Source organism: Haliaeetus albicilla, chromosome 5 (genome assembly GCF_947461875.1).
Source record: "Haliaeetus albicilla chromosome 5, bHalAlb1.1, whole genome shotgun sequence".
Lineage (NCBI taxonomy): Eukaryota > Metazoa > Chordata > Aves > Accipitriformes > Accipitridae > Haliaeetus > Haliaeetus albicilla.
The window spans coordinates 49,885,399-49,905,241 of NC_091487.1; the positions used below are offsets into that span (position 1 = coordinate 49,885,399).

General features: G+C 47.6%; 2 protein-coding genes across 6 annotated transcripts in view; both read left to right on the forward strand.

Annotated features, from left to right (window-relative positions):
- Positions 1–5,395, forward strand: part of PAMR1 (peptidase domain containing associated with muscle regeneration 1) — a 58,366-nt gene extending 52,971 nt beyond the window's left edge. For both annotated transcript variants that reach the window (XM_069784701.1, XM_069784702.1), the window contains 3 exons: positions 749–981; positions 2,791–3,086; positions 4,342–5,395. In XM_069784701.1, coding sequence (XP_069640802.1) covers positions 749–981; positions 2,791–3,086; positions 4,342–4,878 — 1,066 coding nt within the window. In that variant the 3' untranslated portion in view covers positions 4,879–5,395. The remainder of the gene's footprint in view (positions 1–748; positions 982–2,790; positions 3,087–4,341) is intronic.
- Positions 5,396–8,998: 3,603 nt separating this feature from the next.
- SLC1A2 (solute carrier family 1 member 2) overlaps positions 8,999–19,843 on the forward strand; it is a 102,153-nt gene continuing 91,308 nt past the window's right edge. Inside the window, exon 1 of one of the 4 annotated variants that reach the window (XM_069784706.1) lies at positions 8,999–9,048. Coding sequence is in view for 2 of the 4 variants with exons in the window: in XM_069784708.1 (XP_069640809.1) it covers positions 10,398–10,414 (17 nt within the window). In the remaining 2 variants the exon portion in view is untranslated. Of the gene's footprint in view, positions 9,049–9,946; positions 10,415–10,701; positions 10,726–19,843 lie in introns of those variants that run through there. The other 3 variants (XM_069784708.1, XM_069784705.1, XM_069784707.1) reach the window with 3 other exon arrangements.

Here is a 19,843-nt window from a genome sequence, read left to right on the forward strand (position 1 = left end):
TGAATTTTTCAGATGTAAATAGTTTTTTCTGTAGATATGTGCCTTTAAGCATTAGGGCAAGGGACACATTCTAAGTGATGAAGATTTAAGTATGACTGTAGTCAAGCTTATGGTCCATATCTAGGCTGGTGCATAAATTTATTTTTTTAATTATGTGCCATGTTTCAGCTAATCAGTACAATTTCTAAATGGAAGCTTAGTGATTATTGCAATTATGAAATCTCTGTGGTGAGGCAATTATCTGTTAATTGCTAAATCAAGCAACTTTATCAACATAATTTAATCTGAATCGATTCCTAATACTGCCTATTAAAATATTCACTAGAGAAAAGATGTGCCTAACTCCTCTCTAGTGAGAATTAATTAAGGCAATGCCAACTTCCAATGTAATTTCTTTATTTAAAAACATAGTATCTCAGTCCTTTTGTGAATGGCAAAAATTGTTCCACATTCAGAGGCAACTGCTTTCAATCCAGAAACTGTAAAATGAAAAAAAAGAGGCACAAATAGAAAATTTATAAACATATGTGTATTTATATATGTGTACATATATATGTAAATAAAATAGTTGGGATATAAATGGTAGTATTGCTAAACTATGTTGAAATGATATTTTTGCCTTATTCTTTCACAAGCAGACTTCATATGCTTTTAAATGATACTTAACACAGCTGGTGATAAAGCTATGGTAATGATTGCTTTTATAATATTATTATTATTACCTTGTGTTCTTTGTGCCTTGAAACAGGGAAACACCTTTGCATCAACTTTACTCATCTGCATTCAGCAAGCAAAAACTTGAAATCTATCCAACCAAGAAGCCAGCACTGCCATTTGGAGACCTGCCCCCAGGGTACCAGCATCTGCACACTCAGCTGCAGTATGAGTGCATTTCTCCTTTCTACCGCCGCCTGGGTAGCAGCAGGAGGACTTGTCTGAAGACAGGAAAATGGAGTGGGAGAGCCCCTGTGTGTATTCCAAGTGAGTCTCCAAGGGAAAAAAAATGCATACATCTCTGGGTGGATGGGGGAACAGGATGTGCATTCATCTTAGGTAATTAGGGAGTCCCACCAGTGTAGACTGCCTATGCTTCCAGCTGGGAGATAGGAGCAGCTTGGAGGATATATGGCTCTTTTTATCCACCAGTAGAACTTGTGCAGTTGATGATAAAGGGATCAAGCTTTCAGCACTGTAATTTGCCATCAGTTTTTCGACTCTTTTATTGAGCAAAAAGTGTAGTAAGTTTCTCTCCTGACTTGAAAATGTTTTCCTACTATCACTTCATGTTTTCCTGTATTATTTATTGCAAACATGATTTTTCTTTCATCTCTATACTTTGGCACACAGCTGACAAAAACATCAAAGTTTAAGCCACAGAATGGAGAGTATGCATTTTAAAGAAGCTCTTCCTTTAACATACCCTGCTAAGGAAGGGTTCACATCGCAAACTCTAAGTCCAGGCAAAATCTTATCCAGAGCTAATGCACTGTCATGGTTTAAGCCCAGCCTGCGCCTAAGCACCACGTGGCCACTCACTCACTCCTCCCCCTGCCCTGGTGGGATGGGGGGGAGAAGCGGAAGAAAAAATTAAGACCTCACGGGTTGAGATAAGGACAGTTTAATAGGACAAGACAAGGAGAGAAGAAACAGGAATAACAATAATACTATTAAAAGAATATATAAAGCGAGTGATGCACAATGCAATTGCTCACCACCCGGAACCCAATGCTCAGCCCATTCCTGAGCCAAGATCCCTCCTCCCCCTCCCCGGCCAACTCCCCAGTTCTATACTAAGCATGACATCATATGGTACGGAATATCCCCTTGGCTAGTTCGGGTCAGCTGTCCTGGCTGTGCCCCCTCCCAGCTTCTTGTGAAAATTAACTCTATCCCAGCCAAACCCAGGACATGCACAGAGTAAGTAAGGGTAGGAACATCACAAGATTTGGTACAACCCACTACTGACATCAGGCAAACCGTCAAAAGTAGATCCTACCATCGAGCAAATTTTTAGAGTTCTTGTTTGTGGTTTTGCTTTGAGATCATCACATGTATTGAAAATTATTGCATTCAATCCTTTTCACTATGGGCATACACACACTACATCCCGGGAAAAAAGAAGTCCTAAGAGAGACTAAAAAAGGTGACCACATGATGTAACTCTTTCAGCTGAAGTAAACCTTTCCTAATACGGATTTTACCCCAGGTCTGAGCCTGGGTAATATTGTCGTAGAACAGGGCAGAGCTTTTTCTTTTCCCCATGATGGCTGTTGATTTAGTTGCATTTGCTTCAAGGTTCTTGTTGCAAGACAAGTTGGTTCTCATAGGCATGAACTCATCTGTGCTAAGGTCAGTTCTAGGAGCGGACCTCACAATTACTCTGTGACTGCCTAGGGTGAGTTTTAGTGCACTGTTGGCTTTACGGTGTTTTATTATAAGCAAGAATCAGGGGTGTTCCTTCCATTTCTTTTTGCATTCACCTCATTATAGTGCAGCTTGATAAGGTTGTCATGAAAATTCACCTGCCCAAGTGCTAAATCCACATTCCTACTTCAGCCAGAAATTCAGATAATAATGGAAAAATGGAGAGGGTTTTTTTTAAATGCTATATAAAGTGCTCTTACATTACAATTTTGCAGGTTGGAGACTCAGGTTAATTAGAAAGCTGTCCCTCATGCTAACCATTGCAGTTTGGTTTCATTTGGCACATCCTAAGCAGGAATCAAGAGTGATATTCAGATTCTTTGGTGGGAAAAGGCATTACCTCATTCTTGATTCATGTTTCCTCAGTCTGTGGAAAAGCTGAAAACATCACCCTTCAGAAGACAGTGACCTCTACCAGGTGGCCCTGGCAGGCGGCAATCTATCGGATGGCCAACGGGGTGAAGGAGAACAGTCTCCGGAAAGGGGCCTGGATCCTCATCTGCAGCGGGGCCCTGGTGAACGAGCGCACCGTGGTGGTGGCAGCTCACTGCGTCACTGACCTGGGCAAGACCATCGTGCTCAAGACAGCAGAGCTCAAGGTGGTTCTGGGGAAATTCTACAGAGACGATGACAGGGATGAAAAGACCATCCAGAACCTGCGGGTGAGTAAGTCTGCTGGGAGTGGAAAATGATGAGCACAGACAGATGCTGATCACATCCATCTTGTTTTGGGAGAAAAAGGTTATCCTTTGAGCAATATATTGTTTTACACATTGGTCTTTGAAATGCATAGCTAGAGACTCAACTGACAGAACTGTCACAGCACAAGGAGGGCACATGCTGTAGTTCATTAAATTCACCTGACACGGTCCAACTCATATGTTCACCCACTAACGCAGATCACTAAGAAAATGGCTCAGGTTCCATGAGCCATAATGTCTTGAGTGGTATTGCCAGAAAAAAAGTAGAGGAGATGCCAGCTACTGTCAAAAGTGATTAGCATAATTTATGAGGGAAACACTTGTGCTCTAGATCCTGGTTTGACGCCATGAGCGCATTTCACATCTCAGCCCCAAGGCTGTACAGCTCTAAACTCAGAAGAAGTTTATGTCTGACTCCAGCTCCAAAAACAGAACCTCAGGCTCACCAGAGTGGTTTGTTTTTTTCAAGTAGAACTAGAAAGTCTGAAGTCAAAATGAGGAGAAATACAGCAATTTTAGCCATGTGTCTCTTTTTCTGGAGTGGGGGTTATGTGAGTTAATGAATGGGTTTTATCCAAGAAAACATACTTAATTTGATATCCCCCTCCCCCCCCTTTTTTTAGTTTCTTTCTCTAATTATAGCTTTCTCAGACTTTTTGTGTAAGGAAATACATTATTTTTTACAATACCCTTATAGGAATCCTATCTGTTCCTGTCGTCTTTCATCAAGGTAACTAGCAGTAAAGATTTGGCCCCAACATTATGTAATGAATTGCTAGTATCCTTTCTTGGTGGGAAGGTGCTTGAATGTCAATAAGAAGATAACATTTGAATTCAAAGCCTCCCCCCTTTCAAATTCTACAGGCTGAAGATGACATGGCAGGTAAAATCTTTTCAGTAAACATTGGAAAAACTTGAATTGCACATTAACTCCCCATTTTGCTGAAAATGTCCTTGACTGCTTTTCATTAGAAAGTGTTTCATGCAATAAAAACTGTCCTGAAACCCAAGCCAAAAAAAAAAGTCGGAAGATGCTTGATCTCTCTGCGTGTTTCTCGTTTGAGTGAGCGCTATGGTGAAGGAACAGTTTGGGAGTGGAGGGTAGAGGAGAAGTGTGCAAAATAAACTAACATGTATTACAGTAGTATGGAAAGAGCGCTGCTAACTTGCCATTGATGTTAACTCTACAATTCTTCCTACTCTGTTTCCTCCCCAGATTTCTGCCATCATAGTGCATCCCAATTATGACCCTATATTACTTGATTCTGACATAGCTATCATAAAACTCTTGGACAAAGCCAGAATCAGCAGTCGTGTTCAACCCATTTGCTTGTCATCTTCTCATGACTTGACTTCATCCACAGAGGATTTAAAAATAATGGTAACTGGCTGGAAGGTACTAGCTGACATTAAAGATCCCGGATACAAGAATGACACAATCCGCATGGGAGCTGTTCGGATGGTGGATTCACTGTTGTGTGAGCAACAGTATGAGGATAATGGGATACAAGTCAGCATCACTGACAGCATGTTCTGTGCCAAACAAGATGACACAGCCTTTTCTAATATCTGCCCTGCTGAGACTGGTGGGATTGCAGCCATAACTTTGCCAGGAAAAGCATCTCCTGAGCTAAGGTGGCACTTGATGGGATTAGTGAGCTGGGGTTATGATAAAACTTGCAGCCTACAGCTCTACAGTGGCTACACCAAAGCTCTTCCCTTCAAAGACTGGATTGAGAAGAACCTGAAATAAAAAGCTGTGTCTGGAAATGGCATTTTATAACTATCATAATATCTCTCTCAGTCTCTGCTGCTTTAGGCTTCTCATCCCAGTGAAGAGCCACGTCTGGGATAAGGTTAAAGCAGACAGCCTGGTAATTTGTCCTAGGATCACATGTTCTATCAGGCTACTCTGACTTAACCCATGACAGAGGGTCTTAGTGCATGAGAAGTTTTGCCATATTTCACCCGTCTTCCCTGGTGGGAGGATGACGCTCTGCTCCTGAGTCTGACATACACAAACAGGACAGCAAATTCTGACTGAAATTAATCTCTAGTGTGGAGTGCCCTAGAGATATCAACAGCGAGCCTCTCCCAAAGATCCGTGGGACTGAGTGGACTAGGAGGCTGGAAGGAGTAGCCTGAATTCGTTATGATGGATGAGCTTGTTACGGTTATGTGCTGTCTGTATTGCCATAGTACAATGTAATCTTTTTCCCTCCCAAGTACTTTACACATTTAAATAAACCATGGTTTGTTTTTTTAACCTACATACCCATGTCTGACTTTATATTTAGATTCCTTGTTGCTTCATCTGTGTCACACTCTAGGGACTCTCTACTGCCACAAGGGCGTGTGGCTGTTTTGCATGTGACTCTCACTTGGGAGTCTTCAGGCACACTGAAAGGCGGAATTAGCACAAAATTCAATTACTGCATAAATAGCAAGATATTTTTTTTCTTAGTACATCCAGTGCTGCTATTGTTGTACATGAACCATTGCAATAAAATGCACAGGGGAGTTCTGTCCCACCTTTTACTCTGAACAGATAAAAACCTGAAACATACTTTTAAAAACATTTTGCCATGTGGATTATTTCAAAGATCTATGAAAAACTCAGGAAAACTTCTGGTTTCTATCAGGTCATGTACTTCTGTGGCAACACAACTCCCCTATAGCTCTTCAGGGTGAAGAATAATGTCCAGGTCTCACACTTAGCAGAGGCTTTTCTTGACTGGACTGTTTGACATCAAAGTGTAAGATTCTCCTATTAAGCACGTTGTCCAGCGGAGAGACTTTGGTCTCCTCATGGTCCTTAATCACTGCCCTTTCACTAAACCATTCTCTATTCAGTTGCAGCTAAAAACTAGAGATGAGCCCTAGAAAAAGTTGGGAAGGAGGGACAGGGTAATGTCTCCCATCAGTAACGACTCCTGGATAAGTAAGTCATCTATGCCACCCTGGAATTTGTAGGGCCTCCAAATTATTACAGTGCCCCAACCAGCTCACAGCAATAGTTGAATGTGAAGGCTGGGGATCTGATGAAAGGATTTAGTACTCTCACCTAGAAGGACTCAAATCCTGAAGTCGTGTTCTGCCTAGCCTCCTATTGCACGGCTACAATTTGTACAATTTGTAAGCCAATGGGTCTGATTTCAGCTCTGGTTCTCTGATGCTGTGAAATCTTGTTAAGAGTTTCTTAGCATTCAGTAGTTTCCACCTACTTTTGAATCTGAAAATTGCTGCTAAAAGGGCAGTTAGTATTGGAGCTCGTTCCGTGTAATTTATTTTTTGCTTTCCTGGGCAGAAAGACTTGTTGTATTATGTTTTTGCACTTTTCTTATTGTCACTGGCAATAGGACCAGGGGATGTTGCTTGAATCAAAAAGTTTAAGGGCTACAACCAAAGTATATTGCTTCTCTTTATCTTGTTTGTCTGTCTTCTTCTGCCAGGAGATTATGCTTGGCTGACAAACTACACGGCAACAACAGCAACAAAAATTCTGAATTAAAAGTGAACAGCAAGACATGTTTCATTCCTCTGCTGGGAGGAGCGTGTGCCAGTGAACATGCGGTCCTCCCCTGCGGACAGAAGGGGTTAGAGGAAATTAGGTGACGGTTTTGGAGAAGGGCAAACTTGCAGGAAGTCAGCATGTGTTTCTTCCTAACACTATTGACAAAGAATGAAATGAGAAAGGGATAGAATTGTTTATTGGAGCCTGGCTTGCCCAGTCAGAGCTCTTCCATGATTACATTAAGTGAAAGTCTCTACACCCTAATGGTAAGAGAAATTATCTTCTAAAACAGAAATCATGAAGGTCTGTGAGCTGGTTCTTTTCTCAGTTATGACGCTGTGACTGAATTGCTCTCCATAGCGTTATTTTTTCTCCACTGCTACAACTGAGAGAGAAGCAGCAGCCCTAATTGGTTTTTCTCCCTCTAGGATTTGTCCAGCAGAGAAGTAGGCAGTCCACACAGATCTGAAAAAGTCTGTGTTAATTCTAGCTTTAGCCCTCACTCTTCTCCTTTTTCTAAAGATCAGCCATGCCCAGTATTTACTCCTCCTCAGTGTTGAATCCCATCCCCATTTGGCTTCAAACCACTCGCAGATCTGGCAAGGAAGAGCTAGCTGAACGTTTCTGGGCTTGGGCAGCAACAATATAGCTCTTCACTGGCTGTGTATCACACAGAAGTATATTCTTGAAGAGAAACTTGACAGAATTCATGGAACGGCAATCACAGGAGGAGGTTGCTACAGCTGTGTGCGCACAGCAGAATTCACCCCCCCTTCTTTTTACAGTCACGATGCTCTTCAAAGAAAACAGAAGCAAGAAAACAGCCAGACTTCTCTCAACCCCAGGATTCAGATTTTAGCACAGTCCTTTATAGAAAGAGGCATTAGCTGCAGCATTTGGTTCTACTTCTGGACCTCAGTGATGTTTGAATCCTAGATTCAATTCTGGCTAATATCTAAATGCAAACATAATGTTTTATTTCTATTGTTATAGGATAAATGTATTGACAAGTATGGGTGGGCAGTCATGTCAACATATCCAAGCACCTGCACCATGCCTAGTACTTGTAGGAATTACAAATCAGCTTGTCCATCCTGTCTGGCAGGCTGACCCACAGTAGTTCCACACTTACAGCCTGAGCAGCACAGGGGTTAACATCTAACAACAATAATGAGGAAAAATAGGGGATGAATGTTCGAAAAAAACAGGCCGTGAGCTGGAATCACTAATCCCTTTGATAGCTAGGGCCTATTTTTTAAGATGCAAAACTATTTCAAACATCTCTTTCTAAACAGGTGAGGATCTATGCCATCTGTTGGAGAAAGGGTGTGAAATAGCACAGCATGGATAGCAACACATCTTCCCTCGGAGGAAGAGCTGTGCATTCTGGAAAGGCCACAAAGATACTGCTATGAAAAAAAGAGAGCAGAAGAGTCTCTGCATTCTTACTCACTCCAGTGGATTTATACTTTTAGTTTTGAATGTTTTGGGGGCTGGGTGTGCATTAAATTACTTCCAAAAGCCGGAGTGCTTATCCGAAAAGTAGCACCGTAAGGAAATGGACATACTGAAGTACACGCTCTTCTCAGGCACGCCTTCAGTGACTCCAACGCAATTGCCCTGGGAACTTGGTTCCCTTGAAAACCTAAGCCCACGGTAAGACTACGAGAAAAAAACGTGCGTTTGATTAGGACTAGGGAATGCACGCTAGGCCGCACCCTGCCATTTTTAAGGGTGGGTACCGGCATCGGCGGGGTCGCAGGGCAGGCGCCCCGGGGGAGCGGGAGCGGCGGGCAGGGTCGGGCAGCCTTCGGGTGGCTGCGCATCCCCCGCGTGCCCCGCAGCTCCGCAGGGCGGCAGGGAGCTCCCCGCGTGGCTGCTGCCTTTCTGGGCCGCCTCCTCGGCGCGGAGGGAACAGGCTCCGGCGGAAACGTTTGTTCCCTGCGGAACGGGACGCGGGGTTGGTGGCCGCGGATGGGAAGACAGCCCCGAGGCCGGCAGGCAGGCCCTCGGCTGGGGGAGCCCGAAGGCGCGCGGCCGCGCCTTGACGCCGCCCCGGCGTCCCGCTCCCGCCGCCAGACGACGACCTCCTGCCCTACCCGCGCTGCAAACGTGGCCCGGCTGCTGCCCGCGGGCCAGGCAGCGGGGTCGCCAGGGATCCGGAACCTTCCGGCACCAACCGCGCCGCCGGGGCCCGGCGCCGACGAGGCGAGGGGTCGCCGGTCCGCCCGCCCCACCGCCCCGCTCTCCTGCGAGCCGACCCGCTGCCGGCGCCCGCCCGACCTCCCCGGCTCCGCCGAGGGCTTCGCCCGCGGCCCGGCCGTGCCCTCCCGCCCGCCGGGGCGGGGCGGGGCGGAGCGGCGCGGCGTGGTGTGGCGGAGGCGGCGGCGGCGGCGGCGGGCGGTGCAGGTAGGGACGCGGCGCGGAGCGGGCCCCGGCGGCGGGCGGTGCGGGCGGTGCGGGCGGTGCGGCGCCGCGCCCACCCCGCCTGGCCGGCGGCCTTTAGCCGGGGCGGCGGCGGCGGCGGCGGCGGCTGAGGCGAGCCGGGCCCGGCGCGCCCAGGCCAGGCTGAGCGCTGCGGCGAGGCCGCCGCCGCCGCCGCCGCCGCCGCCGCCGCCGCCGCCGGGCTCTAGCCGCCCCGGCCGGGGTCCCGCCGCCCCGGCAGGTGGGGCCTCCGCCGCCGCGCCGCCCCCGCCTCCCCGGCAGGGGGCAGCACCGCCCCGCGCCGCCGGCGGGCCGGGTCCCCGCGCGGTCGGGTCCCCTCGTCCCTGAGGGCGGGCGGGCGGCCCCGCTCCGCCGCTCCGCCGCGGCCTTTGGCTCCCCGGGCCGCCCCGCTCTGGCGAAGGGCGAGCTCCCTGCTGGCCGGGCCCAGCAGCCTCGGGAGGCGGCCGCGGCGGGGCAGGTGCCTCGGCGTGAGGCGCGGTGCCCCTCGGCCGGCCGGGCTGCGGGGCTCTGCTCCGGCCGCAGTGCCGGCCCGCTCGCCGGGGGACGTGAGGGGCAGGAGGCGGCGGCCGGCCGGATGCCCACGGCGGGCTGAGGGGGGTGGTGGGGGGGGGGGGATTCGCTCGGTTCCTCCCGGTGCCGGCCGGGTCCCCGGAGTCCCGGCGGGTCCCGCCGGTGCCGGAGGGCCGGGCCTGCCCCGGGGAGGCGGTGGCGGTCTGCGGCGAGCAGGGCAGGTCGTGGTCGGCAGCGCCCGGCCCTCCCCCTGCGAGGGGCTCGCCGCCGCCGCCGCCGCCGCCCCCCTTCCCACCCCCCCCACCAAGGAGCGGTCGGGGGGATTTATAGGAGTAACAACGGCTCGTGATGTCAGCCCGTGCCTAAAATAGAGAGGGATAGACTGCAAATCCACGGCTCGAGGGCTAAAGCCTTCCAATCCAGCCGCGCCGATGTGAAGCCCCCCCCCCGCCCCCCCCGCCTCCCCACACGCACACACGGACACAGACGCGCCCGCAGCCCGCGGCGAGGGGAGGCCGCCGGCCGTCGCAGCCCCGGGCGCCCGCGTCTCCTCGGCCGCTGCGGGGCCGGTCCCCGCGGCACGGAGAAGCCCCTCGCTGGGGCGGCGAAGGGCGGGGAGAGAGGCGAGGAGCGGAGCCGGCGGACCCTCGGCCCTGCGGAGCCCCCGGGATTTACAAGGAATCGCGTGCTCCTTCCCAGGCAGGAGCGAGGGCTCGTCCCGAAAAGCCAAACCCCCTCCTTCGCGCCCTGCTGTCCAGAATAGTCCCTTGGAGTCTTGCGAAGACAGGGGGGCTTTCGGGACCATGGCATCGACGGAAGGGTGAGGGGGACCGTCTCTGGGGAACGGGAGGAGCGGGAGGGTGGAGGGGGTCCGGCGTGAGCGCTTTGGGTCACCGGTTTCCAGGCGTCTGCTTCGTCGCTAATCCTCGCCGTTATCCCGGCGGGATAATTGGGGAGCGGGAGGAAACGGGAAGGAGGCGAGCCCTGTTCAGGAGAGGGCGAGAGAGCGGAGGGAAGAAGAATTTCAAATATGAGCCACTGGAAAGGTTTTGGTCTTCCTCCCATCACTTCTTTATTTAACCCCCGGAGGACAGATCAAGCTTAAACCGCTTGCCTGAAAGAAGAGTCCAAGTGAGTGGTTAACTCGGAGGCGGAGGGGGGAGCAGCCTCCTAAATATAATAATAATAATAATCAATAGTTCAAAAAGAATCGAGGAGCTGTCCCCCCACCCGCCCCTTAAAAAGGCAACAAACAAATCCAACTTCTTGAGGAGTTTTGCAATTTTGCAGTTTTGTGCCAAGTGCGTTACAGTGCTAGCAGGAGAAATGCTGGGAAGGGCGAAGGGTTATACAAGAGGCTTTAAAGAAAAGCAAGCACAGTTCAGCCCTGGTAGCGTCCCTTGGAAGGAAACCTTTCTCCCTAGCCGTGACAGGATTGCGAGGACCGGCCGCTTCCTCGCTCTGATGGGGCTGGGGGCTTGTTCGGTTTACAGTGTAACTGGCAGTAGGAAAGAAAAGAAAATGTTTCTTTGATCTCTGGTTGCCCTCTTATAATACTAGCTAGTATTAGACTGCGTCTGGTGTGAGCCTCCCCTTTATCCCTGGATGTTGTCAGGTTGTATCAGCATGATCTGCTCTGGATAGGACTCTCTGAGGACAGAGTGCAGGAGGAAGCTCTGTTTATATTGCTTTTGTGTCTCTCAGGCTGAAAGACTTGCTGAGCTGATTTAAATAACCCAACACATGTCTGGGAGGGTGTGCACGCAAATGTCCCGTTACCTGGACAAAGGAAGGAAAGGAACTGACTCTCTGCGGAGTGGCCCCCGAGCAGCCGGCTTGGGAGGAGTGGAAGGTTAGAAAGTATTAGCTTTGGTTGCTTTAGGAAAAGAACAGTCCCCAGGGTCTGACAGAGGGCAAATCTGTGGGCTCTTCTGGCTCTTCACAGGACTGTGGTGGAGGTAACTAACTTACCGTTCGCTACTGCCTTGCCTTCGCGGGGAATTGCTGCTCCAAATTTATACGTTCTTGTTTTGGTAGCAGCCCAGCAGTTTAATCTGCCCTGTAGCGTTTCCTCTGACAGTGAATCCCTTTTAACTGGATACTGTCAACAAACAGTTGGAGCCACGAGGAAGAAGCTCAGAGATGGAGGAACCAGCCTACATCCATAGGATTGCAGCTCCGTCTTCTCCGTCCCTTCTGGATCCTCGGACTACCCCAACTTTTGCTCCCCTCTGGGTGCTCCGGTCACCTGCTGTTTTCATTCCCACATCAGGTGGCTGTAGAGGTCTAGGCTTGTTTCGGACCGGTGGGGGAATGTGGGATCTGTTGTGCAGGGGTTTAATAGGAGGAGACGTGACGAGAGGTGGCTGTGTTAGAGGGATTTGTCAACTTTGGATGAAAGGAGGTTTTAAATGTGTGTAGAAAGAGAGGTGCTTTTAAAAGAAGTTGGCTGAACAGGTGGGTTAAAAAAGATCAAGAGCACGAGACACGGAAAGGCTTCAATAGATACTTCGGCTTTCCTTACTGGACAGAGCTAAATTGTCAGGGTGAGAAAAGAAGCAAAAAGTTTCGGCTTTGCTTTCAAACTTCTTAGGAAACGTTAATCTAGACTAAGCTGAAACTGTTTATTTGGTAGGATTCAACTAGTGCTCTGCGATAGCTGAAAACAAGTTGGGTGGGAAGCATTCCAGTTGTCAATCCCGTTTTACCAGTGAGAACCTCTTCCAAAACTGAATTGTGGTCTTTCCCTCCCCTCAGGTAAAAAGCTGAGGATGGAGATAAGCTTTACGCTGTGGCCTAAAGGTCAGCAAACTCAGGCACCGTAAGGATCATCACGGAGAGCGAATACTGACCAGAGCTCGTTCGAGAAAGGCTTTCCACCAGCACCAGCACAGTGGGAAAAAGGTAGCAGAAAGTGCCCCTCGCTGCAAGCAGAGCAGCCTGTCTCAGGCACACACAGGTACATGGAGAAAGACCTGCTGGAGGTAGAGACAAACTGTACGCACTCCAGGTTTATGTCTGGTGGCTCTTGGGATGTTCAGGTAGATACGTTAGTCGAGATCTGAAGTATATAAAGGCTTTATTTTGTTGTGATAGAACTAATGCAACCACAGTCATTTTTGCCGTGTGTTACTTCTCCTCTAACAGGGGACCTTACATAAACTCTCCAAAGTGTGGATGTCAGGGCTGTGGCAGGATACTTGGTGAACAACAAAAGGCCCCGATGTATACACAGAGGAAGGCAAATCTGTATTCCATCGTTAAGAAGTAGTGGTCACTTAGAGCCAGGATTTGCTAGGAAACATTTCCTTGTCTGCACCTTTCCAGTCATTATTTTTTTCTTTCAGTGTCTTATTTGGTTAAGCTTATCCACGTATGGGAATTTGCTGCCCAAATGTTTCTGTTCCAAGACGATGGTGGACAACAGGAAACTGCAGTCGGCTGAAAATGAGAAAGGGAATGTCCCCCAAGATGGCAAAACCAGACCCATGTGTCCTCCAGGTCTACCTTGCTGTGGTTCCAGCTAGCAGGGCTTTGGCTCACTGTGGAATATGCTGTCTGTATCTTGACTGTTAAGTCTTCCTTTCACAAAATCCCCTGGCACAGATCTCATTACCAAGATGGATTTTTGGTGTTTTAGCTGGTGCTGAAAATGGAAAATAGCTGTTTCAAGGAGGAAGGGCTAGAACCAAGTATTGATACTGTTCACGGTTGCTTGTTTTTATGTTCGCTGTTTAAATGTCCTCTGCTGGCCATGACTGCAGACAGGGTGCTGCTGGGAGAAGTTCCCTTCTGATCTCTGCCGGCATCGCCTTTCGTGAGTCCTTAGCACAGTTCAAAAATTGAGCGACATTAGTTCGTGTTCATAGATTGTGGTGTCTGGCATAGGGCTCAGTATGTGGTAGTTTGAACCTATGGAGATTTATTGTAGCAGGGCATTTAAGCATTTCCTTTGCTTTCACAGCGTCTGAGGGGACCTAAAGGTTAAATGAGATTGACTCTGATCCAATTGATGATGCCTATGCTTGCCTTCAGACCTTTGAGCAAAGTCCTGAACACCTTGCTTCACATGGTTTTGTTATAGCTCTCATCTCTCTTTAGTGTTACTATTTCAAAAGGGGAAGAATGCAGTACCTTGCCACTGTTTTTAAAAAAAACCAACCCACATGTGCATAACCTAGAGACAGGTTTTAGATGTTAAATCAGCATATGACTTTGTAACTCAGATACTAAACCTTGAGTGTTTAAATTATTTTATTTTACCTATTTGAGTGATGCTGTTTTAGATACTCTAAAAATCTGGAGACGTTTGTATTTTGTATGCCTTTGAAGAGTGGGAGTTCCAGGTTTGAAATTTAGGGTTGGGTCTGTTCCTTCAAGAACACAGCCACTAGGAGACACTATCACTGCATCTATAGTAGTAAACTAACCAGAGGCAGAGCAGGTGTCTGAGCTGGGAGCTCAACCCTCCGCGCCCAGGTCAGCCCAGAGCAGTTCGCCCATGGCTCTCCCAGTTCACAGGCATGGTTAGGCGGTCAGCATGGACCAGTGGCCGTTCCCAGTGGGCAGTTCGGATGTCACCACCATGTCGTGGAGAGTTCAATAATAATACTCTTCCATTTCCATTGGTCTTGGTGCGAGAGAACAGTACCAGGGCAGGTTTATGAAAAGAACAGAGAAGTTACCCTTATGACTATATGGTACACGTTTAACAGGCAAGTCTGTGTGGGCGTCTGTGCATGCACCCTGCTACAAAATAAATCTAGTGAAGTGGAAGAGTACGCTGAAACATTACGTTTGAAAATACAGAAGTCTGGGTAATTGCTTAGCGTCGTGATTTGATTAGTGAAATCGTTGTAAGTGCTTCACAATTTTATGTACATTTAACATAAATGGTGTTTATGTAATATGAAATGGCACAGATGCAGAGCTCCTATCCTGTTCAGAGTAGCAGATATACTGCATGCAAGCGACAGAGATCCCTGTCTTGATATTTGACTTTTATCAACATCTCACCAGGAAAAAAAAACCCCAACAGAAACCCCAGCTGTTGTCCATTCCTCCTCTCCAAACTTAATTGTTCCTACATTCTTCTTCTATAGATACTGTATCTTCATCCCAAGTTTCACTGTCTCTAAAGCTACAGTTCCATGGTCATGAATTCGGTTTGTTTGTACTACCTGATCACCAAACAATATGAGTTCGGTCCAGATCAGGGAGCATATGATTTGATTTCTCTAAAATTAGCCACAGTATATAGTATGGAGCTTACACAGGTTTTATACAAGCTGTAGAAAAATGATTATTAGTCAATTCTACGCAAAGTTAACACAGGAGGCACAAATAATAAATACCTCACCTGGCATCAAGCTCTGTGGATGCAAGTTAACCTGTTAGCGTTTTTTGAACAAATTTGAACCTTAAGAATTAATTTATTGTACAGGATTAGTGTTTTAGTCATGCGGCTGCGGTGGTTTTGGATCTTGGAGTAGGAGTCCTAAAGCCATTTGCTGCGTTGTCAAGACAAAGCCTGAAAGCGAGATTGCCAACACTTATTATGCGCCTAGCCCAGAGACAACAGGACACACCTAGGTGAGTCAGAAAAACTTGCTTTGCGTTTCATGGTAGGCTTCAGACACCTACATAGGAGAGTGGGTTTTCAGGATCTGCCACAATATGTACAACAAGCACACCCACAGATTTCTTGTCATCTGAGTTTTTACTCTGTAATTTACCCACAAAATTCCTCTAAATGGAAACTTGATGAAATATGCTGGCACAAATGTTTTGCTACTTCAGAGGATTAAATCCTCCAAGTGCTCTCATTGTTACTTTTATGCCCGGTTCGAACAGCACTGACTCAGGATGGAGATGTGTTACCCTATGCTCTTTCTCAGACCTTTTGTGGGACAGATGGAGTGGATGTAGCCTATTAATTAGACATATCAGCTGTGGCTCTGACCTCATTTCACTGTTGTCAGTTGCAAATCTCTCATCGATTTCAATAAAAAAGAATTAGGCTTGCTCTACAGAAGATAACTCATGTTCCTTAAAACTAATTTGATGACACGATAGTTGTCATGGCCCCAACCTTCAGTTTGCCCTTGAGCTACACTTTCAAAAAGAAGTTGTCACCTAGACATTAACTCCATTTTTCTACATATCCAGATCCTTATATTGATGCAGAAGGATTGACAGGGACTTATTTATTCTGAACTTTTTGTAAAAAGCAGGTTATAGTATTGGATTAGATATACAAAGGCTAAAGGGAGATAGTGCTTCTTTAAAAAATAGCTAAAGTTTTCAAAAATCTTGCCTTACCGTAGCTTTCTGTGAGATAAACGTGTGTGTACACCCTCCTCCATGAAGACACATGCAGGTGTAGACGTACAAATGCACTAAGAACTCGGCATACAAAGCAGTATTGTATTTCTATACTAGCAAATTACTGCCTTTAATTTTTCTTCTTCGTCTTCCTGTTTTCCCCTTGATCTACAGGCTATCCCAGCCAAGATTGCTAATAACTGTAAATTTGTGAGCAGTATTTAAAGGGTCACAGATTTTCAGTTTAAAAAGGCTGTCATTAAAACTCCGTCCTGTTTCACCTGCGTAGCAGTGTGGTTGGCACGCAGGTTCCTTCTTGGTGGATGCGACAGCGGGAGTGCTGGGCTGCGTGCGCGGGGGGACGCAGAGCCCCCACTAACCCTCGCCTGCAGTGCCAGGCTATCTCTGCAAAGAGTCGTCTTCGTGCAGGAGCAAGCTGTGTGCTTCCAAGGGGTGCGGAGGGAAGGCACAGTGCTCACAAGTGCACCTTCATCTTCGGTACCTTCTCCTTTAATACCTTTTCGTTCTCTGTATGATTTAATTACCTTCCCCAGCCCAAAGTGTTGCAATACCTGCTTTTCAGAACAATTAATTATATGAGTTCTTGAAAACTGGATCTGTCAATCCATCATCTCTCTTATTGTCCATCTGCTAATGAAAACTCCTCTCTTGCCAAGTCAGTACAGTATTTCACACGTTTAGCCTCCAGCTTATTAGTTTAAAATGCTATTTCCAGAGGCATGCAAACAATAAAAATAAGTGTGCTTTTATATATTTAATCCTACTTCTATATTAATTTCAAAGCCTCTCAGTGTACTTAAAGCTTTAAGACAATTAGCTACAATACATGTCTCGGTGTTTAGGAAAGATAGCAGACTATGCTCAAAGATCATCATATTTTCTAACTTTTATCTAGAACATACTTGATCCTGTGTAAGCAGTTCCAAATTGGGGATCCTTACAAGGAAGAACAAAAAAGAACCAAGGCATAAAAGAATTAAGGAACACTCCTGCTAATTACAGGCATCTTCAGAAGAACGGCATGTAATTCACAAAAATGCAGGTTCAGTGACACGTCTGAGAAATCAAATTCATTGAAGTGTTTTAAAGAAAAGAAGGTAGAAGGGGAATTTAAAAATGAAAAACATTTAATTTTTACTTTTCAAAAATAATGTGTAGTTTCAGTCCAAACATTTTCATTTCAAACCTATTCTTGAGTTGAAAAAAAGGTCAATGAAAAAAGGAAGACTAAAATGAAATGGTAGGGGCTCCACTACAAGGGAAAACACTTCAGTGTGTATTAGGGAGACATTTTGGGTTGACTAAAACAGTATTTGTCTTTTTTAGTGTTTGGGTTTTTTTAAGTTTTGCTGACAAACTCAAAACATATCTTTTTTAGTGTGACTGCGACTGATGTGTTTCTTGACTTTTTAAAAATATAAACACCAAGTCAAACATCAGTAATTTTTCCAGGCTGCTTTTTGCTCTGTAGCCTGTTTTACTATTTTCTCAACACATGATTTAAGCTCTGGGCTATTCCTGTAGGTATTTAAATTTATATAGAATCATAGAATAGTTTGGGTTTGAAGGGACCTTTAAAGGTCATCTAGTCCAACCCCCCTGCAATAAGCAGGGACATCTTCAACTAGATCAGGTTGCTCAGAGCCCCGTCCAGCCTGACCTTGAATGTTTCCACGGATGGGGCATCCACCACCTCCCTGGGCAACCTGTGCCAGTGTTTCACCACCCCCCTCGTAAAAAATGTCTTCCTTATACCGAGTCTAAATCAACCCTCTTTCAGTTTAAAACGGTTACCCCTTGTCCTATTGCAACAGGCCCTGCTAAAAAGTTTGTCCCCATCTTTCTCATAAGCTCCCTTTACGTAGTGGAAGCCTGCTATGAGGTCTCCCTGGAGCCTTCTCTTCTCCAGGCTGAACAACCCCAACTCTCTCAGCCTTTCTTCACAGGAGAGGTGTTCTGTCCCCCTGATCGTTTTTGTGGCCCTCCTCTGGACCGGCTCCAACAGGTCCATGTCCTTCTTATGTTGAGGACTCCAGAGCTGGACACAGTACTGCGGGTGGGGTCTTACCGGAGCAGAGAAGAGGAGCAGAATTACTTCCCTTGACCTGCTGGCCACAATTCTTTTGATGCAGCCCAGGATATGGTTGGCTTTCTGGGCTGTAAGTGCACATTGCCAGGTCATGTCCAGTTTTTCTTTCACCAGTACCCCCAAGTCCTTCTCTGCAGGGCTGCTCTCAGTCCCTTCATCCCCCAGCCTGGATTGATACCAGGGATTGCCCCAACCCGGGTGCAGGACCTTGCACTTGGCCTTGCTGAACCTCATGACGTTCACATGGGCCCACCTCTCAAGCTTGTCCAGGTCCCTCTGGATGGCATCCCATCCCTCAGGCATGTCAGCCACACCACTCAGCTTGCTGTCACCCGCAAACTTGCTGAGGGTGCACTCAATCCCACTGTCTATGTCATTGATGAAGATATTAAGCAGTACTGGTCCCAATACGGACTCCTGAGGGACACCACTCATCACTGACCTCCATCAGGACATTGAGCCGTTGACCACTACCCTCTGCATGCAACCATCCAGCCAATTCCTCATCCACCAAACAGTCCACCCATCAAATCCATACCTCTCCATTTTAGAGAGAAGGATGATGTGGGGGACTGTATGAAAGACCTTACAGAAGTTCAGATAGATCAGATAGATGACATCCATGGCTCTTTCCTTGTCCACTGATGTAGTTGCTCCATCATAGAAGGCCACTAGGTTGGTCAGCCAGGACTTGCCCTTGGTGAAGCCATGCCAGCTGTCTCAAATTACCTCCCTGTCCTCCATGTGCCTTAGCATAGCTTCTAGGAGGACCTGTTCCATGATCTTCCCAGGCACAGAGGTGAGGCTGACGCGTCAGTAGTTCCCAGGGTTCTCCTTTCTACCCTTTTTAAAAATCAGTGCAGTGTTTCCCTTTTTCCAGTCACTAGGGACTTCACCTGACTGCCATGACTTTTCAAATATCACGGAGAGTGGCTTGGCAACTGCATCAGGCAATTCCCTCAGGACTCTGGGATGCATTTCTCATCAGGTCCCATAGAGACTCATCAGGTTCCTCAGGCGGTCTCAAACCCGGTATTTTCTTACAGTGGGAGGGACCTTGCTCCCCCAGTCCTTGCCTGGAGGTCCATCCACTCAAGAGGTGTGGGAAGAGAGGTTGCCAGTGAAGACTGAGGCAAAAAAACTGCTGAGTACCTCAGCCTTCTCCTTGTCCATTGTTACCAGTTCGCCAGTCTTGCTCATCGGGGGGGCACGCTTTCTTTGACCTTCTTTTTCTGGCTGACATACTCAGAAGCCCTTCTTATTATTCTTTGCATCCCTTGCCAAGTTCTGCTCCAGCCACACCCTGGCCTTCCTCACCCCATCCCTACACAACCAGGCAGCGTCCCTATTCTCTTCCCAAGATACCCGTCCCTGCTTTCACTGCCTGTGTGCTTCCTTCTTGTCCTTTAGTTTGACCAGCAGGTCTTGACTCATCCATCCTGGTCTCTTGCCTTCCTTTCCCCATTTCTTACACCTGGGGATCGAGAGCTCTTGCGCTCTATGGAAAGCATCCTTAAAGATCTGCCAGCTCTGTTCCCACAGCTTGTCACGGGCAAACCTGGTGCCATCCCCCTCCCCTTCAGGTCTAGTTTAAAGCTCTGCCAATGAGCCCCGCTAGCTCATGAGCAAAGACCCTCTTCCCCCTTTGAGAAAGGCGAATCCCATCTGAAGCCAGCAGGCCTGGGGCTGCGTAGGCCATCCCATTATCGAAAAACCCCAAATTGTGGCGGGGACAGCAGCCGCGGAGCCACGTGTTAATAGACTGGGTCCGTCTGTTTCTTCCAACGCTGCTGCCCACAACTGGAAGGAGAGAGG